General features: G+C 51.2%; 1 protein-coding gene across 4 annotated transcripts in view; it reads right to left on the bottom strand.

Annotated features, from left to right (window-relative positions):
• Window positions 1–12297: 12297 nt before the first annotated feature.
• SSR1 (signal sequence receptor subunit 1) overlaps window positions 12298–19799 on the bottom strand; it is a 40559-nt gene continuing 33057 nt past the window's right edge. For 2 of the 4 annotated variants that reach the window (XM_023253707.2, XM_023253708.2), the window contains one exon: window positions 12298–13124. In XM_023253707.2, coding sequence (XP_023109475.1) covers window positions 13100–13124 — 25 coding nt within the window. In that variant the 3' untranslated portion in view covers window positions 12298–13099. Of the gene's footprint in view, window positions 13125–16759; window positions 18218–19799 lie in introns of those variants that run through there. The other 2 variants (XM_045057161.1, XM_045057162.1) reach the window with 1 other exon arrangement.

Genomic DNA, 19799 nt, shown 5'->3' with positions numbered 1-19799 from the left:
CGAAGCCTGGGGTCTGTCTACAGGAGGGCCTGGTTGGGGGCAGGGTGAAGACCTTGACCCCAGGATGAGGTCTTGGCCTTGCTACCTTGCTACAGTGAGCCCCCCTCAGGCCCCAAATCCTGGGAGTCAGCACTTGCAAGGTAGCAAGAGCCCCAGGGGACTGGGTGTGCACTAAAGTGTGTTTGTGGATTCCGAACCCTTCTGACAGCAACTCCACCAGTCCAGGCTTCAGCCACGAGATAACACATACGCCTAAACACACAAGCCACCCAAAAACTTCCTGTGGCATTTCTGCACTTTGGCCCTACTCATGGATTCCAAAGGCTCCTAGAAGGGGCCTAGAAGGAAGAAGGACGCTCCAACGTGCCATGGCCAGCCAGCTCCCGGTTCCCTGTCTTCGCCCCAAGCGGCCTGGGCCCCTCCTTTGCCAACACCAGCTCCCCAGGCAGCCGCGGACTGAGAAGGACGGCTGGGTTTATTTTAAACTTAAAATTGAAGGTTGCTCTTTAGCAACAACAGAACAGTCCCCTCAGATTCTAGGCTGCCAGTGTCAGTGTCCTAAATAAGAAACCAGCGGGCTCTCCTTTCCCGTTTTACTTTTAGGGGAAGGAAGCCACAGCCAAATGTGGCCGTGACGTGTCTGGCCCTTGCTGCTTGCCGCCTGGAGCCCAGCCTGGCGGTCAAGGCAGGAATTAATGCTTCGGGCCAAGGTAGCCAGCGTGGGGCACAGCTGTTCTCCAGCCCTGCCTTCCTCCATGCACCCAGGAAGCTCTCTGATGGGGGTCTTAAATCACGGTGATACCCGTTCAGTTTAGAAAATGTAACTACTTTTATTCATTGAATATCGCTGTTTTAGTGGGGCCCAACTTTTTTTCTTTCCTCATCTGGGACGTGTTTACACAGCAGTGTGCACAGTGCAGAGTGTTTTCCTGTGGTTTTTGTTTCTTGTCTTCACCCACGTCCAGTGAGCCGGGAAGGGAAAAAAAAAAAAAATCCTTATCATCTCAGAGCAGAGACCAGGGTTGAAATGGTTTGCCCAGGCCAGCCAGCTAATTTGTGGCCTTGTTAGGATGAAACTGACCACCAGAAAAATCCTAAGATCGTGGGTGTCGTGGGGTGCCTGTGATGGTGTGTGTTGTTCATTGAAAGGGTAGTTACTGGGGGCGCCTGGGTGGCTCAGTTGGTTAAGCGTCCAACTCCGGCTCAGGTCATGATCTCGCGGTTCATGAGTTCGAACCCCGCTTCGGGCTCTGTGCTGGCAGCTCAGAGCCTGGATTCTGTGTCTCCCTCTCTCTCTGCCCGTCCCTCGCTCGACCTCTATTTCTCTCTCTCAAAAATAAATAAACACTTTAAAAAAAATTTTAAAACAAAAGAAGAAACCGGGAGCACGTACTCCTGTGAAACATGGAAGCAGATGTGATTTGGGCACCATCCATATATCCCCACAGTCACTTGGTGAATCCCCAAGTGTTCCACCTCTTCGCTGCAAAACAACCATCAAGATGTAGGGGGTCAGGGTGGGGCTGTTTGGGCCGGGCCCTGCAGGGACAGCTGGTCTCGGCCCCATAAGGTGCCTGCCAGGGCAGACCCTGCCAGATGGTTTCTTCTCCCTCGTGCCCAGGCATCTCAGTGTGGGTCCCCCACCCACATGGCCCAGCCACTAAAGAGAATTTTCTGGATTGCTTGTTGAAAATTCAATGTCAGACCTACTGCTTCAGGATCTCAGGAGGTGGGCCCCAGCCATATGCGTTTTTAGCGAATTCCCAGAGGAATCTGCAGTCTAGGAAAGTTGGAAAATCAGGGCTCCAGAAATTAAAGACTGTCCCAGACTCCTGTTCCTCAGTTGAACCTCTGGTTGCCGCTCAGGCTAACACTAAGACAAACTGTTTGCAAATATGTATTCTCTAAAATCTAGGAAATGCACCAGAACCTTCCTTGAAGCACCCCTCTGGGGCCTCTTTTCTAGCCTGTATAGCTGCTCACCTGCCAGCATTGGTACAAGGACCCCCGCCCTACCCTGGGGCCACACCCCAACCCCCAGGAAAGGAACCTCTAAGAAGTATGGCTGGGCTCAACCTTGGAGTCGCCTGCCTGGAACTTTGGGCCGCCCTGCCTTCTGATACCTTCTTGTCCCCCAGCCCAGGCTGGCTGCATTATTTGTAGGATGCAGGACAAAATGAAAATGTAGAGCCCTTCTTCAAAAAGCAGAAAAAAACGTTTTTCCTTCTCACCCCTGCCCCCCCCCTCTCTCCATGGCATGGTGATTCTTTTTTTTTTTTTTAATGTACTTTTTTTTTAATGTTTATTTATTTTTGAGGGAGAAAGAGAGACAGTATGGGCAGGCGGAGGGGCAGAGAGAGAGAGGGAGACCCAGAATCTGAAGCAGGCTCCAGGCTCTGAGCTGTCAGCACAGAGCCTGATGTGGGGCTCAACCTCACGAACCGCGAGATCATGACCTGAGCGGGAGTCAGATGCTTAACTGAAAGAGCCACCCAGGCGCCCCTCCATGGTGTTTCTTATTTGCTATTTAAGGTCACACTCTGTCAGGCATGGGGGATCCTTGTGGGGAGGTGCCCACAAGCACCTGAGACCTCACTTACAACCCAGCATGTGGAGCTTGCACACCAACACCCTAACTTTCCCTGCATCCACCCCCAGGCCTCCACCTGGACCCAAGGGGCTGTAATCTCTAGGAAAGGGGGGAGGTAGGCAGCCAAGACCCCATCCCAGGAAGCAGGAAGGTGGAGAAAAGCAGGACAACACACGAGGCAAGGCTCCAAGCCCCCAAACCCCATCAGACTTCACTCCCAAATCCCAGTTCAAGGATGAAATCATCAAGACTTTCAAGATGGCACCTTCAGAGCACTGAACCCTGAGCCCTGTGCTTACAACTGACTGCACTGGGCCCACTCCCAGGAAGTGGCCCCTCCCTCAGCCCAGAGCTCACCTTCCTAAGTTCCTAAGCGCCGCCTAGTGGCACGGCTGGTGAGGTGACACTGCTCCATTTTGTCTCAGAGGTCCAGAATCCAGCCCTGTGTGTTTCCCTGGGTCCCAGGACTCCCTCAGTGTCTCAGGCCTGGCCGCTGATTTCCTAGGGGCTGGTGTCCCCCCCACTAACCTCAAGCCCAGTTGTATTTGCTGCTGTCCTGAGAGTGGTATCGAGTTTCATGATCAGAACCAGTGAGGCTCAGTCAAGCCAGCACTAATGGTGGGTGCACCTTGCCAAGACCTGCCCCCAGCTCTTGGTGAAAGCACAGAACTCTGACTTGTGCAGTGTGTACCCAGCTCTGGGACCCGAAAGGGGCCACATGAGCCGGCAGAACTGCCCGAACTTTGCCTTGCCCACATCCTTCCAGAACCTTCCACATCATTCTCAGCTGCCTTTCTTTCTCAGCTCACTGGCTCTAGGGCAGCAACCCAGCTCTCCTTCACCTGAGGTAAGTGCTGACTGTTCTGAGTTTGGGTGCTGCAGGGGAGAGGTGGGGCTGGTCTGTGAGCTGAGTGAAGGCAGAAGGGGAGGCATCACCAGTGAGTGAGTCAGGGAGGGACCCTGTCAGTGTGAAAGGAACAGTGAGAGCAAATGCCAGGGAGGTGTGGGCAGGGGTGCATGGAGGATGTGGGAGTAAATACACCAGGAGGAAAACACCTAGTAATTTTTTATTGAAACTGAATTACACCATGTCAATTTTTCCTGTTATGCACTGTCTTTTTTTAAGACTTTTTTTTATGTTTATTTATTTTTGAGACAGAGAGAGAGACAGAGACAGGGAGACAGAGCACGAGCGGGGGAGGGGCAGAGAGAGAGGGAGACACAGAATCTGAAGCAGGCTCCAAGCTCTGAGCTGTCAGCACAGAGTCTGACACGGGGCTCGAACTCACAAACCGCAAGATCATGACCTGAGCTAAAGTCTGACACTTAACCGACTGAGCCCCCCAGGCGCCCCATGACTTTACTTTTTTAGTGCAGTGTTGGGTTCGCAGCAGCACAGAGGAAGGTGCAGGGATTTCCCGTATACCCTCTGCCCCCACAGCCCCAGCCTCCCCCACCATCAGCAACCCACCAGGCCTGGCATTTGTTACAACGGAAAACAGGTCATCGTCACCCAGAGTCCGTCGTCTTTCACCCTAGAACTCACGTCAGGTTGTCTGTTCTGAGGGTTTGGGCAAATGTATCATGACATGTATCCACCGTGAGAGTATCATACAGGGTCGTTTCACTGCCTGAGAAATCCTCAGGGGTCTACCTAGTCATCCCTCCCTCCTTCCTCCTCTGCGTTGTCTTGTCTTGTCTTTTTTTTTTTTTTTAAGAGTTTTTTATTTAATTGGGGGAAAAGAAAAGAGCAAGATAAGTGTTTGCAGATTGGCTTCTTGGAGGTGAGTTTTGCGATCATCTCTGAAAGAGGCCCAGGAGAACCAGGGAATTACCTGGAAGGAGTCCTGGCCAGAGGGCAGGGAGGGGACTGGGGCCCAGGAGGCCTTGTGGTCAGCTGTGGCCATTCCCTCAGCCAGTATCTGTGAGCACTGAGGAGGCGCAGGTACTGGTAGGAGATCCCAAGGCAAGGGAGACAGACCCCGCTCTCCAGAAGTCTAGGAGGGAAAGAGGTAGGCAGGTAACTCTTGTCAGAGACCGGTGTGGCCACATGGTGGAGGAGCGCAGGGCACTGTGGGTGCTCAGGCAGGGGGGACACTTCTGGCTGCTGACCCTGGAGAATGGCACTTGGGAGGGTTTCAGCAGGCAGGGTGTGGTGGCGGTGAGCCAGCCAGGGAGGCCTGGGGACAGGGCAGGGAGAAGTGAATGAAGGGGTGAGGGGCCTGCCAGAGGGGGATGGGCTAACAGCCACTGGGTAGATAGGGACACTCCCCACCCTACTGAGAGGACAGTGAAGACTGCATGTGTGATGAATGAGGGAATTAGCAGAGTTTGCATAATGGGCCCAACTTCTGGTCACAGGCGGGTCACTGAAGGCCGGTGGGTGCACCAGCTGGTGTATCAGGGCCGTGTTCTAGAAACATCCAAGCTGCAGAGCATAGGGTTGAGCAGAGACAAGGAGCCAGTGAGGAAATTCCTGAAACAATGCAGCGATGACACCTGGCATCATGCATGAGGAAGACCCGACAGGGCAGGGGTCAGCATGTTGGAGTCATCATTGGCACACAGAGGAGACGGCGCTGTGAATGAAGCCGAGAAACTAGATGAGGAGAAGCCGGTCTGGTGGGTCGTGGACAGCGTGAGGTGCCTGCCATGACAGCAAGTGACAAAAACCCAACCAGGCCAACTTATGCAAGACTGGGACTGGGTGAGAAGTCCCCAAGCAACCTGTGGGCAGGTTCTCAAGGGAGGTGGTTAGATTCACCTGCCTCTTCTCCCCGTTCTGCTTTCTTCCTATAGATTTTGTGGTCGAGGAGGGTCCACCCCGCCCCCCCCCCCCCCAGGGCAGCAGCTCACCCTTGTATTCAACAGTTTAGCAACCCCAGCTGCTAGTTCTGGCTAGTGAAATCAGGATTTCTTCTTCTTCTTTTTTTAATGTTCACTTATTTTCGAGAGAGAGATAGAGAGAGAGAGAGAGAGAGAACAAGTGGGGGAGGGGCAGAGAGAGAGGGAGACACCAAACCCAAAAGCAGGCTCCAGGCTCTGAGCTGTCAGCACAGAGCCCGATGTGGGGCTCTAACCCATGAGCTGTGAGATCATGACCTGAGCTGTAGTTGGGTGCTTAACCGACTGAGCCACCCAGATGCCCCAGGGCCCCAGGATTTCTTCTTGGCTGGTCAGAGCTGCAGGCTCATGGTGGGTCACATCACATTCTTGGAGCCCTCCAGGTCAGATACCCCTAAACTGCCTGGAGACAGAAAGTTCCCCAGAGGAGAACTCGGGGCTGCCACCAGGGGGAGGCAGAGAGCTTGAGGGGGATCCAAGTCAGGGTGTCTGGGCTGAGGGTACAGCTAAGGAAGGGAAGAAAGAGAGGGAGAGAGACCCAGAAAGACAGAGGACACCAGAGGAGCTCAGAGAAGCAGGGGTGAGAACATCACTGTCTAAAAAAAAGGGAGGGAGGGGGAACATGCCCAGTCCTGGAAGAGGAGGATGGGGCCACGCTGCAGGAGGGGGGAGCCCCAGGGAAGGAACGACACACAGTGGAGATGAAGGTGTGAAGACAGAGCCTTTGCAGAGAGGCGAAGGGGTGAGATAAGACTGTCACCAGAGGGGATTTCTGGGTCCTGGGAAGACTTAAGGATAAAGGAAAAAAGTTGCGTGTTTGTGGGGAGTGGGGGGATGGGTAGCGTTCACTGATAAGGCAAGAAATTCCCTGGTGGTTGACCAAAGCCCAGGAGGAGGAGGGACAAAGGGCAGGTGACCAAGCTCTGAAGAACAGATGGGGACCTAGGGGGAGAGGAAAACGCAGATCTGCAACCCCACCAGGGAGAGGGGAAAGTTGAGAAATTCCCCTTGGAAGGCATCCTTGTTTCCACGAAGCCGGAGACCGTCTCAAAGAGCCAGGTGGAGGGCAGGGGTGGCATGAGAGCCGGGGACAGTGCAGCCTTGGGGGGACTGAGTGACAGGGACTCCAGTGAACAGTGAGAATCTGCTTCGCTTTGTGACACAAAACATGGCTCCGTTAGAGACAGGTCTCACAGCCCTCTATGGATCTTAGAGTGTCCAGGAATGGGGGCCCTCAGGCTGGTGACCAAAGCCACTGACTGCATTCACCCAGGGCTGGGAGGGTGGGGAGGGACTAAGGGCTGAGTCTGGGGGACAGGCCAGGCCAGGAGGCAGGTGACCCCAAAGGGAGAGATGTGATGGCAGAACAGGAGGGCTGGAGGGAAGGGCAAGGGGGAGCAGCTTAGTCTCTTTCAAAAGCAGAACAGCAGGCTGACTTAAGTCCACGGGGTCCAGGTCTTCCCACCTGCAGGGCTCCCCTGGGGGCGCTGGGTCCCTCCCTGCCACCTCTTGAATTCCCAGGCAAGCTTATCTGATCGGCCTGGTGGGGTCAGGGGTCGACCCTGGATCAGCCCCAGAACAGGGCTAGGTCCTGGGTATTTGGATGTTCCCGGAGAAGGGAGAGTCAGCCTGAGAAAGCCAGCTGCCTGGGGAGGGTCTACCCCGCAGGGAGAGGAAGGGAGGGGAGGGCAGCAGAGCTGAAGGTGTCAGGCTGGAGCTGCCCTGTGAGGAAGGCACTGAAGACAGGCCTTAGGAAGCAGAGGCCGGCCAGCTCTGGCCCCCTCCGTGCCAGTCGTGAGAACTGGTGCGCCCACCAACCACCCCCCACCCCCAGCCCTGCCCTCAGGTAGAAAAAGGAGGGAGGGTTCAAGTACCAGGTTAGCCCCAGGGCAGAGAAACCACTACACTCTTCACAGCGAGCTGGCTGAGAAAAGGTTAACCCGCTTCACACTGCAGCCTTTATGGGGGAGAGTGGGAGGGGGCTTAGAACCACCTGTTCCTTCAAGGCAACACCTGTCTTCTCCTTCCCAGGCCCCACCTGTCACTGAGGCCCAGCGCGTGGCTGTGGAGGACCCTGAGGAGGGGACACCAGGACAAAGTGAAGCTAGTACACACCCAGTGAATCTTCCTCAAGTGACTTTCTGGCCCAACACCTCCAATGGCCCTGTGTGGGCTTGGAAAAAGACGCCGAAATGTTACTTCCCAAACCTGACCAACCCACCCGCGGTCTCCTGCTCCAGCACTCCCTCAAACGACCGCGTCCCCTGACAGTTCTGCTCCTCAGTCTCACCCCCTCCTGGATGCCCTCCCAGACTACTCAGCTCTTCTGCGAAGATCATTCACTTGGTTTTCATCACATAATGGAATATAGTTGTCCTTCTCCCTCCACCCACGCCCCCTTTTTTTCGCTTTTTTAAGCTGACCTGTATCTCCTCAGCATGAAAAGAGCAGGGCAGGGGCGATTCTTCTTTTTTGTGCCCCCTCCAAAATGCACCCTGCACATTTTAGCTAGTCCATGTCTGTTTTCATAGAGGAAACAAAGCCCTGATTTGCAGTCTTGGGCTGTGTGTTCTGGGTGGTGGGTGGGGACGTGAGGTGTGCCCTCACCTCTAACGCAGACCAGTGAGTGGCAGGACTTTAGCCCAAGCCAAGTTGACATGCAAGTTTTCAGTTAATGACTTCCCACTCACCTCGAGACTGCACATTTTGTAGCTTTGACCTTCCCAAGTGCTTTCCTTGGAAGGCAGTTGTTCTATGCCTCGGCTGCTCTTTAGAATGCCCTGGGGACTGTTTACATCCTGGGTGACCGGGCACCCACCCCAGGCCAGTTTAATCAGTCTCTGGGGTCGGGGAAACACTGAGAATCTTAAAAGCTCCCTGAAGCTTTCCCCTGTGCAGAAGGCTGGGACCTACCCATCTCCCGGCATTCTTCAGGGAGACACAGCGCAAAGCTTATGGGATTTGGAGCCAAACAGCCCTGGGTTCAAATCCAAGCCTCGTACCTGCACTTGATTTGGGTCCTCTGAACCCTCATGTCTTATCTCAACAATGGGTATGAAATGCCTGTTTCCCAGAATGTAAGGTGCATACAGAACTTCCAATAAGTACAAGCCCCCTAAAATGATACTGCCCAGGCCTCTGTGAGTACTTAAGGCCTTCGTGGTGATAGAACCTCAGTCTTCTGTATCAGGGATTATATGGGGACAACGAAGCCCCTTCAAGGGGCTCCCATGCAGACAATGGCAGCTATAGTTATTTCACAGAGATGGGAAAAGAAAAGCCTTACTTTCACTTCTGATTCTGGAGAAAAGGATTCACAGTCCCCATAAATTGACCTAAGTGCTTCTACATGTTGTAGAAAATCCTCTGTTACCTATTCACTTTAGGGTTTTTCATTTTTTAGGGTTTACATTTTTTTGAAAGTTTATTTTGAGTGAGATAGAGAGCGCAGCAGGGGAGGGGCAAAGAGAGAGAGGAAGAGTGAATCCCAAGCAGGCTCTGCATTGTCAGCACAGAGCCCGATGTGGGGCTCGAACTCGTGAATGATGAGATCATGACCTGAGCCGAAATCAAGAGTCTAACCAACTGAGCCACACGGGAGTCCTGGACTTTTTCATTCTCTGATAAGGTATTTTTGAATTTTATTTGACAGAGAGAGAGAGAGAGAGAGAGAGAGCATGAGCAAGGGAAGGGGCAGAGGGGAGTGGAAAGAGAGAGAAAGAGAGGCTCCATGCTCAGTGCAGGGCCCAACGCAGGGCTCCATCTCATGACCATGATCAGGACCCGAGCTGAAATCAGGAGTTGGATGCTCAACCAACTAAGCCACCTAGGCGCCCCTAGGTTTTTCATTTTCTAAGAGGCAGCAGGGACCCTGTGTTGGGGAGCGGGGTCATTTCTGAGGGTGCAGTTCCTCTGTTGGCGTCTTTGGTGATGCCCCCCCAAGCCCTAGGAAGGGTCACGGGCTCTGCTGAACACCCCTTCACCTCTCCATGAGCTGGTGTGAGCCCTTCTTCCCACGCCTGGACTGTCCGTGGGAGGCAACAGATCCCTGAGGCCCAGCGGCTGTGCGAGGAACATTTGCCAACGAGAGTCATGGGTCTCTTGTGTCCCGGGGTTGTTAGACAAGATCCTCCACATTCTATCACACCATCATGGTGGGGACAGCCGGGAGACTCTGGGCCCAGAATTCGGTTTTTAATGATACTAGAGACAGGCTTACCAAGAAGCTGCTCAGAATTCTAAGAATGGAAGGGTCTTCACACGTTTTCAAGTGTTTGGAGGCTGCGAATATTACACATATATACCTGAAGGTAAAATAAACTGGGTTGTGAGGTAAGGAAGGGCAGTGTAAGCTTGAGAGATAGTACTTCTTAATTTTTCAAAGCCCTTAAACACCTACATACTCAAGATTATAGTAAAGGAAATACTGCCTGTTATGAGCTGAATTCACACACCCAAGTGTACCCCCTCCCAAACTCAATCCCTAGTACTCAGACTGTGACTGTATTTGAAGAGGGGACCTTGGAAGAGGTAACTGAAGCAAAATGAGGCCATTAGGGTGGGTGCTCATCCAATGTGACTGGTGGCTTTATAAGAAGAAGAGGGCATTTGGACATGTGGACACCAAGAATACATGTGCATGGAGGAAAGGCCGCGTGAGGATCCAGGGAGAAGATGGACATCTGCGAGCCAAGGACAGAAGCCTCAGGAGATAGCACTTGATCTTGGACTTCCAGCCCCCAGGACTGTGAGGAACCACATTTCTGTCGTTTAGGCCGCCCAGCTTATGGGCAGACCCATACGGTGCCCTGGGTCGATCTTCTGCGTGTATCTGACACCAGGCACACGTGAGTGATTATAGGGTTGAAGGAGAAGGAACAAAATGGCGTCCAGGAGCTCCTGCTTGCCAGGCACGTAGCAAGAGGGTCAGGCACATGGTAAGTTCTGGAGAGATGGTAGGGACTAGTCCTAGCATTACTATGACCATAGTTATCTTGCTATTCACCAGAGGTGAACACAGGACCAGGTTCCAGAGACAGTGCCCCATGAGTCATGGGTCGCACAGACGTGTCCCTGCTGGACACCTGCCATGCCAAGCTGGGTCTGCGTTCATGACGCTCACCTTCCCCCCACATCTCATTAAACATCTTTGTAGAATTCACACAAATAAGAAAGTGCTGTTTGGTTTTTGCTTTTGTTTGGAAAAGCAAGAGATTCCCCTGGCCTAGGACTAGACGTCTGTGACTTGACTTCTCTTTGGGGTAGGTGGGAACATTTGTTCATTAAAAACATTTTTTTTGATGTTTATTTATTTTTGAGAGAGAGGGAGAGACAGAGGGTGAGCGGGGGAGGGGCGGAGACAGAGGGAGACACAGCCTCCAGGCTCTGAGCTGTCAGCGCAGGGCCTGATGCGGAGCTCAAACTCACAAACCGCGAGACCACGACCTGAGCTGAAGTTGGACGCTTAACCGACTGAGGCACCCAAGCGCCCCAACATTTGTTCATTTAAGTAAGGTTTTCAACTCTGGGTGCTTCAGCTGTAAAATGTATGCTGACGGCCTGCATGCGCATTTAGGTGGCAGAAGCCCTGTGGGGGACGGCGAGGTAATAAGGAGAAGAGGGTTTCCCCCGTCCTCTCTCCCACCCTGGTAACCTGAGCTGTGTGGCCTTGAATAAGGCATTTGGCATCTATAATGGGTCGTTGCCCTTCCCTAGCTGCTTTTGACAGCCCTTCCAAGGGACACCTGGGGATTTCACCTGTGACCTTGGAGAAATCGGAACCACTTCCGGTTGCAGGAAACTAGGTATCCCATGGATACCTAGGAATGCCGTGCGCCTCTGCAGGGCCAGCCTGGGGGACGGCATGGCCTTGAGCACCAGACCCCAGGATGCCCCAGCTGGGTCTGCTGGGCTGCTCGGCCCAGGCTCACCCACCCTGGGATCAGTGAGTACTGGGTATGTCACATGCCCAAGCACCACACTTGTGTCACAGACGGCTGGAAACTGAGGATGGGCAAATGTAAGTGATCCCAATATGACTGTCTTGAGTTCTGAGAGCCGCAGAAGGGTCAATGGGCTTCCTTCAGTCCGGCTGGGTTCCCAGAGGGGTGTTTCCTCAGATTGGCTACCTAGTGGCATCCCCATCACCCCCTGGCAGCATATCCACGAGAAGAATACCCAGGCCCCCACTCCAGACCTGCTGACTCAGGATCTGAGGCTGGGGCCAGCAGTTCTGTGTGCTAACAGGCCCTCCCGGGGTTCTGACTTGCATGAAATGTGCCGATCACTCACTTGACACAGGACCTGATCACCCGGCAGAGGCTCCCCTCCACCCCCTGATGGCCAGTCTCCAACTCTGAATTCACTTGTAGAGGTGGTTTACAAAATGCAGATTCCTGGGCCAGCCCCCTGGGAACTCCACTTTAGGTGTGCGGAATGTTCTAGGTGGTTGGGATGCACGAGGGTCCCCGGCCACATCTGAGCCACACTTTCTCTGTGTGACTCTGTGTCATCTCTCGGCTGGATCATGGTCACTGGCTTCATCGCCACCTCCCCCTGTTCCTCACACACAAGTTGCTTTGTTCCTGCTACCTGCCCGGTCTGTAATGTCCTTCTTGCCTTTCCCTCCTCTCCAGAGTCCCCACTCTGCACTTGAAGGCTCAGCTCAAAGAACGTCTCCTCTGGAAGCCTCCCCCACGGCCCTCCCTGCCCCTTCTCCTCCTCCCTTGCCCCCCAAACGTGTTCCCGCTGCAAGTCTGAGGTAGTGTGCTTATAAATAGGCCCAGTGGGTGTGGACGGGACTGTATTACGATTCTGGTGATTCCCTGGGGCCTGGCACTCAGCGAGAGATTCATACTTGTTTGTACGCCTTTCAATTCAATTTATTTCAGTCCAATTCAACTCAATGCAATTCAACTTAATTCATGTCAGCATAATGAAAGGGCCCTGGGGAGCCTATTATGAGCACCAGCACACAGAAGCCAGGGCTCAGAGGCGGAGGAAGGACCCCACTCACAGAAAAGGCCTGCTCACTTGCCATCACGGGGAGCATTATTCAGCTCTTCCTGCTCCCGAGGCCCTGCGAGTGCCACGGTTGCCCAACTTCTTCTGAGGCCCCTCTCGGCCCAGCTCATCTCGGAACATGTCTCTAAGATGAACCTGGAAGCTGCTAAGGTGTGTGTTGCAACCAAGTCCCTTCACCCAGAGCCGCCTGTCTCCTGACCTTTGCCACCATCTACGTAATGGGGTAAGAGCAAGCTGAACGGAATGAATCTACTGCTTGGGGCATACAGTTCACTCGGTCCTCGCTGTTGGCGGGTCCCCACATCCCCATCCTACCTGCTGGCAGGGGAGGCCTGATGGACTAGGACACGTCCACCCAGAAACAACGCACGACAGCCGTTATTCAAAAGCCACAAAGCCCTGGTCGCACAGACATTCCCAGCGGTGGCTTTTCCGCGGGAGCCAGGGGAGGATCCAGCTGAGGGGGCTGGTGCTGTCCTAGGTTTCACAAATAGCAAAACGGTGCAGAGAGGATGGCCGGTCTCCAGGAACCGCACGTCCGGGGGGGTGGGGTTTCCTTGCAGCAGGCTTGGGGGGAGCCGTAGCCCCAGCCCCTGGAGACCATGAGATGGCAGAAGCTTCGGGAGAGGTCTGATGACAACATCAGTGCGTCTCCCTCCTCCTGCGTCTGAAACAACAAAGGGAGAGAGTGACCTCCTGAGAGGCTTCGGGACAGCCCTTGAATCACTTCCCGACCCGGGGTGCGGTGCGTGGCTGGTGTGGCTGGACAGAGGCCACCGGGCTGTGGGCCCCCCTGCCCACCAAAGATGCTTCGTGCTGCTCTTTCGGGTCCAAATATTTCACATGAGAAAAGACCCAGAGAATCTCCCCCACCCTGACCCTCCCACACGCCAAGAAGAAGCAAATGGGAAAATCTTAAACTGGGGTTCGAAGTTTCTAAAATCGGTCCATCCTGTGATTCCCCAAGGGAAGGATAAACACGGTGCCTCTTTATTGCGCTTTAGTCAAGACTTTCATGCTTTCAGCAAGAACCCGGCATAAAAAGAAATAAAAAAAAACTTAGCCATGCTCCACGAGTAAAGCAGAAAAAGCCACAAAGCCTGATCCGGAGAGAGCTGGGTGGGGGTTTGCTTTGTGACTGAACCCGCTCAAGGATAGTCTCACACACTCTTTCATTCACTCAGCATTATGTATGAAGCACCTACTACGTGCCAGGCCCTGAACTGGGAGCGGGGGCTGCCCTGGTGAACAAGATGTGGTCCCTGCTCTCACAGAGCTTGCAGCAGAGTGGGGGACACAGGAACACAACCACCAGGATTAGATCGAGTCACTGAGAATGGTGTTATAGGAACAGCGCCCCCAGACCTGTGGGTGCCTGGAAGAGGGGTGCGGGAGGCTAAGAAAGCTTCCTTTGAAGAGGTGACGTGAAAACCGAGGTTGACAAACTAAATGAGACCCCCACGTCTCCCAGGTCATCAGTATCAACAACCGTAACGACAAAACAGCAGAAGCAGGTGCCTCTTGGCTCACGGCACTGAGCGGGGCTCCTCATCACTTTTGTGCTGTTCCTGCCAGAAAGGCATAATATGAATCTGAGGGCAAGGAAATAGCACATCTCTAGCTGGGGGACACTATGCAAAGCAACCTGCCTGACTCCTTAAACATGCTTTTTTGAGTCCTGAGACACTGAGGGAGTGTTTCAGGTTAAAAGGAACTAAGGAGACCTGACATCTAAATGTAACAGGTGATCCTAGACTGGCTCCTGGACCAGAAAAAAAATGCAGCCGTGATGATCATCACTGAGACAATTAGTGAAACCCGACCACAGCCTATGGATTAGAAAGCCTCGCATCAGGGGCGCCTGGGTGGCTCAGTCGGTTAAGCGGCCGACTTCGGCTCAGGTCATGATCTCACCATCCGTGAGTTCGAGCCCCGCGTCGGGCTCTGTGCTGACAGCTCAGAGCCTGGAGCCTGTTTCAGATTCTGTGTCTCCCTCTCTCTCTGACCCTCCCCAGTTCATGCTGTCTCTCTCTGTCTCAAAAATAAATAAACGTTAAACTCCCGGACTCCAACCACTGTAATTTGGTTAGATAAGAGAGTGCGTTTGTCTTTCGGACAAAAACACGGGTGTGTTCAGGGGCAAAGGGGCATCATGTCTGCAATTCACCCTCAAATAGGTCAGCGTGTACGTATATGTGTATATGTGGCAAAATGTTAACGAGTAATGATCAGCATGAGGGTTAAGAGTAGAGGGAATTTGGGCTATGTTGCAACTTTTCTGGAAGTTTGAAATTCTATCAGAATGAAAGGTTACCCGCAAGCGAGGTGCTCGGCCAGCAGGTAGGGGCAGAGTGTCAGGGTCCTTCATCTAGGGAGAGGGCTGGATGGTGGCAACAGGGTGCTGTGCACAGAGGACAGGCAGCTCAGCGGGGGAACGGTTTCAACGTGGGGACTAGTGAGACATCGGCTCCGAGGTCCGGGGGAGGCAAACGGTGGAGGATTTGGTCTTCGTCCTGCAGGCTGTGAGGAGACGCCGCAAGGTTTTAAGCAGGGGAGAGCGACAGGATCGGGAAGCCAATCTGTGATGAGCACAGGGCAGCGTGTGGGTGGTGGTGGGTTTGAAGGGGACCGGGCTGGCAGTGGGACGTGGGGTCTGAGCTGCCCCAGCAATGACAGGTGACAGCCAGCACCACGCCCCCGTGGGCCAGCTGTACTTGTCAAATGCAGGAAGTGAGCTGAGCAGAGACTGGTAAGAGGTAGGAAGGAGGGGGACCTGTAAAACAGGGGTTTCCCGTGGCAGTCACCGCACCAATGGAGGCAAGAAACACTGAAGGAGTGACCTAGGGAGAAAAGTGACCAATTCCCAGATTGAGTTTGAGGTGGCTTTGGGACATCAGTGTTTGGGAGGATGGGTCTGACAGCCCCTGGAGGGGTCCCGGTGCCTTGGGCCAAGGCTCCTGGAGTCACACTGTCCGGGTCCAGATCCTGGATGGCCTTACTATCTCTAAAGCAGGGTAATGACAGTGGGCAATCTGCCTTATCGCTCGAGGCCTCCGTTTCCTTGGCTGTACCACGATGGTATTAGAGCCTTTCTCATAGGGTGGGGGGCCCTGGCCATTAAATGAGTGAACACAAGTAAAATGCTTAGAAGAGTTTCTGGATCACAGGAAGTGCTCAAAGGGTCAGCCGCCACCACTGCCTTTAGCTGGCCTCTGGGGCATCCCAGAAGAGGGCAGGAACAATAGAAAAAGGCAAGCAAAGCAGCCCCATTCCTGTACAAGCAGAAGGAGGGTCCCCAGAGCCCAGCAACCCAACCCATCCCCGTCTGTGGTGCAGGTGCTGCCCTGTCCTTCGGCTAGTTAGGGGCTCCCCGGGGGCCAGCAGAGAAGATGGGCTCCTTCCTTTGCACCAGGTAGTGCTTCGGGTGGGACACCAGGCTTTCCTGGGGGCACACTGTAGCATGTGGGAGCACTGGGTATGCTTATTAAAATGTAGATTACTGGGCCCCAGCCCAGAACTCAAGTCAGAAGCTCTGGGGACAGTGCCCTGAACACTGTGCTTTAAGCAAGCCTCCTCCATCCTATCTTATGGGCAACTGCATTCATGAATGCTGCCTGAGAGCAAATAACTGCTGCAGTAATGCATTTTGCAGGGAGGGAACAAATGGCAATTATTTCCAACGTTAGTTGCAAATAATTATTTTGGACCCTTAAATTACACTACTCAATACAGTATGTATGACTTTAAGTGGCTAGGTGTTTTCCATCATCTTAATAGTGTTCCCTTGGGAAAAAAAATAATGGGAATATTTTAGAAAGAAAAATCCATGTAGGCTGAGGTGGTTATTATCACTTTTTACTTTAGCCTACAAAGTAAGAGTGATAGGTCTCTTCAAATATATGAAGGACTGTCATGAGAGAAAGCAAGCAGATTTTTTCTAAGATGATCTGGAGAAAACTGGGACACAGACCACAAGGAGGTAATTTGTGTTCAAGAAAGAATTGTCTAATAGGGGAGCTGTCCAAGGATGGGAATGGGTGCCTGGCCCAGTGGAGGTGTCCATACGGGGGGTCACAGAAGAGAGTCTTGGACTGGACAAAAGCTAGACCAGATAACTCATAAGATTCTTTCTAACTGTAATAACATATGAGGCTCTGTTAAGTACAGAAAATAGGAAGAGCACCACGCTTTAGAATTTCACAGGATGGTTTTGTAGCTGCTGACACACAAAAATTACTTATGAGGAAAAGAAACCTACTTCTTACTGGTGAAAATTAGGTTACTCTGGACCAGGCTTTGAGATAAGCTTTCTTTACATGCAGTTATTTTAATAAGTTCAATGCAACACTTGACATATAGTGAGGGCTTTATAAATATTCATTGAATATTAGTGACTAGTAACTCGTTACTATCCCCATTTTACAGAAGAAAACAGGCTGAGACCAGTTAAGTGGCAAGTCTAAGGTTATCCAGCCACTAAGTGGGTGAGCCTTGAGTCAAGCAAAATCTAGTTTCAATAGCTATTAACCATCACTGCACTCATGTCCAACGAGTGAAAATATTTGGTTAGTTCATCTGAAGTAAACGTGTGTGTGTGTGCATGATGGAGGCAAAGCAGAGGGGTGATTGGCTCTTGGAAGGTTAAGATTAATCTAGAGAACACATTCTGAGTGTGGTTGGCTGGAGGGGTGTCTTTTACAGCATTCACCTTTCTACTGATGTGATCCTTCAAATAACTTAAAAATCCAAATCATTTCATTGACATCTTAGCAAAAGCACCATTTCTCACTTTGATGCTTAGTTTTGGGGGTTAGTTGTGGGGAGCAGAGGCATGCATAGGCTGGTTGGGCTGCATTGGTTGAAACAGTAGTTTGCTTTAGGAGAGAAAAATTCCTAACACAGACTTGTCTTCCCAATCCTTCACCTTTCTAGCAATGTTAAGGGGTAGCCCTGGGAGTCAACACTTCACTGTTGTACCAACTGTTAGCAGCAGAGGGCAGCAAAACACACCCACGCAGACAGGTATCAAGGTAACCTGGGAATAACAGGATTCTAAAAGAAGAGTACTACTGATTTAAAATTATGAAACCCAAGGGCATCTGGGTAGCCCAGTTGGTTGAGCATCCGACTCTTGATTTCAGCTCAGGTTACAATCTCACGGTTTGTGGAATTGAGCCCCGAGTTGGGCTTTGCACACTGACTGTGTGAAGCCTGCTTGGGATTCTCTCACTTGCCCTCTGGCCCTCCCCCCTTCATTCTCTCTCTCCCTCTCCCTCTCTCAAAAAAAACTTAAAAAATAATAAATTATGAAACCCAAAACACACAATTATTCCTATTACAAATTTAGTAATTAAAAAAATAGATCTATATCTATCTTAACACACAGCTAGTCTCTTGACTTGAAACACTACCTGAAGGGGGCTTACACTGCTCGTATTCTTTGGTCTCTTTCCTTATGGTGATCCTATAATGGCTAGTGGGCAGCCTCTGTGCACCTATGATAGCTACTTAGCTGTCTCAACTTGGTATAATTTACTAAGTTTGTCATTATGCATTTAACAACAAAAAAACACATTTAAGGTTACAATTCAGTCACAATTTGGGAACTGACTTCATTTTGAAGCCACAGCTTCCCTATTTTTTCACTTCCTTTTTTCTAGAACTCACCTACAGGATTTCGTATCAACCACACTTTAGCAACTCTTGGGCACTTGCTTGCCAGTTTCCTTTTTTGGTTTCGGTAAATGCTTCCTTGCGGGGCTGAAATGTACAACGAAGAGGCCGTTTCAGCCTCTTATTCTCTAGAATCCTCCAGGGTACAGTCGTCTGCCATGTGAGCCTGGAAGTCTGGTGCGTATGTGCACAGAGGGAAGCCAAGACTCGGGCATGTGTGAATCCAAAGCACAGCAATTCAACCTATTTTCTGCTAAGTTTCCAGTGAATGGTGACCAGACTCCCACCTGGAAAACTTCCATATCATGAGGGAGATCCTGTGAAAGTTCTGGACACAGACACACCTGTATTCTGATCTCAGCTTTGTCACTTAATAGTTGAGTGATTTTTAGTAAGTTACTTGTGTATTCAGGTCCCTCACTTGCAAAATGAAGATATACCTACTTCACTGTATGGTTGTGTGATAATTAAATAATCCATATATATTCAAACATTTATCATGTGTCAGTAATGGTTTAAGCCTTGGTGATCCGGTTAAGTTAAATAAAATTCCTGCTGTCACAAAACTTTCCATTTCCAAAGGGGGTGACAGATAATGGAAGAACAACGTAATCTCAGACAGTGGTGAGGGAATATGGACAATAAACAGTGGTGTGATGCAGGTGCTTGAGCAGAGGCCTTGGATGAGGTAAGCAGGTCAGGGAAGGCTAGCCGGCAAGGAGAATCAAGGACAATGTGTGGGCTCGAGACCTGCCAAGGCTGGGGGCCAGAGGGAAGCAGAAGAGATGTGAGAGGCAAGGGAATACCAGAGCGCCTGTGGACGACGGTGGGTCTCCATGCTCCAACTTAAGTGGGACTAGAGTCCAGACAAGGGGCAGGACTGGAATCACTGGGCTATCATGGGCACAGGGATTGGTGGACAAGGTGCGGGGGAAGAGCGCCAGCACTCAGTACCTGGCACAAACCTGGCTACAGAGGTCGTTTATTAAATTTGAAAAATAACACATGGGAAGCTTCGGTTCCTTTAAGGAAAAAATGAAAAATACTCTCAAGGATTTTCCATCAATAATCTATCTTAATTTTTTTGAATATATAGAGTGACCATACATCCAAGTTTTAAAAATGGGCTCATTTTATGAGCTACAGCAAAACTGCCCACAACCATTGTGATTATTATACTCATTGTAGGAGGCTCCGATAAATTTAACACTTATTTCTTCCATTATAAAATATAAGCATATTACAAACATCTTGAAAAGGAAAAAAAAAAATCTATCACCCTACCACAAAATCTACTTTAGCATTCTGTGGGTATACTGCTCTTTAGACTTTGGACTAATCTGAAATTTATAGAATACAGAGTGTTTTAAGCATTGTGGACAAGAAACTAAAATGCTGGTTTCTTACTGTCCTAATATTTTGATTCTTCATTTTTTTTTTCCTTTCAGCAACAAAGACTAAAAAACATGACATAGTTACAAACACTAAATTTCCAAAGTTTTTTGGAGATCTCCATACTTTTTCCATGAAGAACACATTTATTCAGTTCTGCCACTTGTAATAAAATCTTGAAAAGGAAATTCTAGGTACTGACTCATCAATATGTGCTGAGTAAGCTAAATCAAAGATGCATTTCTGCTTGCTTAAAAAATGTCTAAAAGGTCAGAGG

Source organism: Felis catus, chromosome B2 (assembly GCF_018350175.1).
Source record: "Felis catus isolate Fca126 chromosome B2, F.catus_Fca126_mat1.0, whole genome shotgun sequence".
NCBI classification, from domain to species: Eukaryota; Metazoa; Chordata; class Mammalia; order Carnivora; family Felidae; genus Felis; species Felis catus.
The sequence above is the reverse complement of the archived record's forward strand: the minus strand, read 5'-3'. Positions and strand labels throughout refer to the sequence as shown.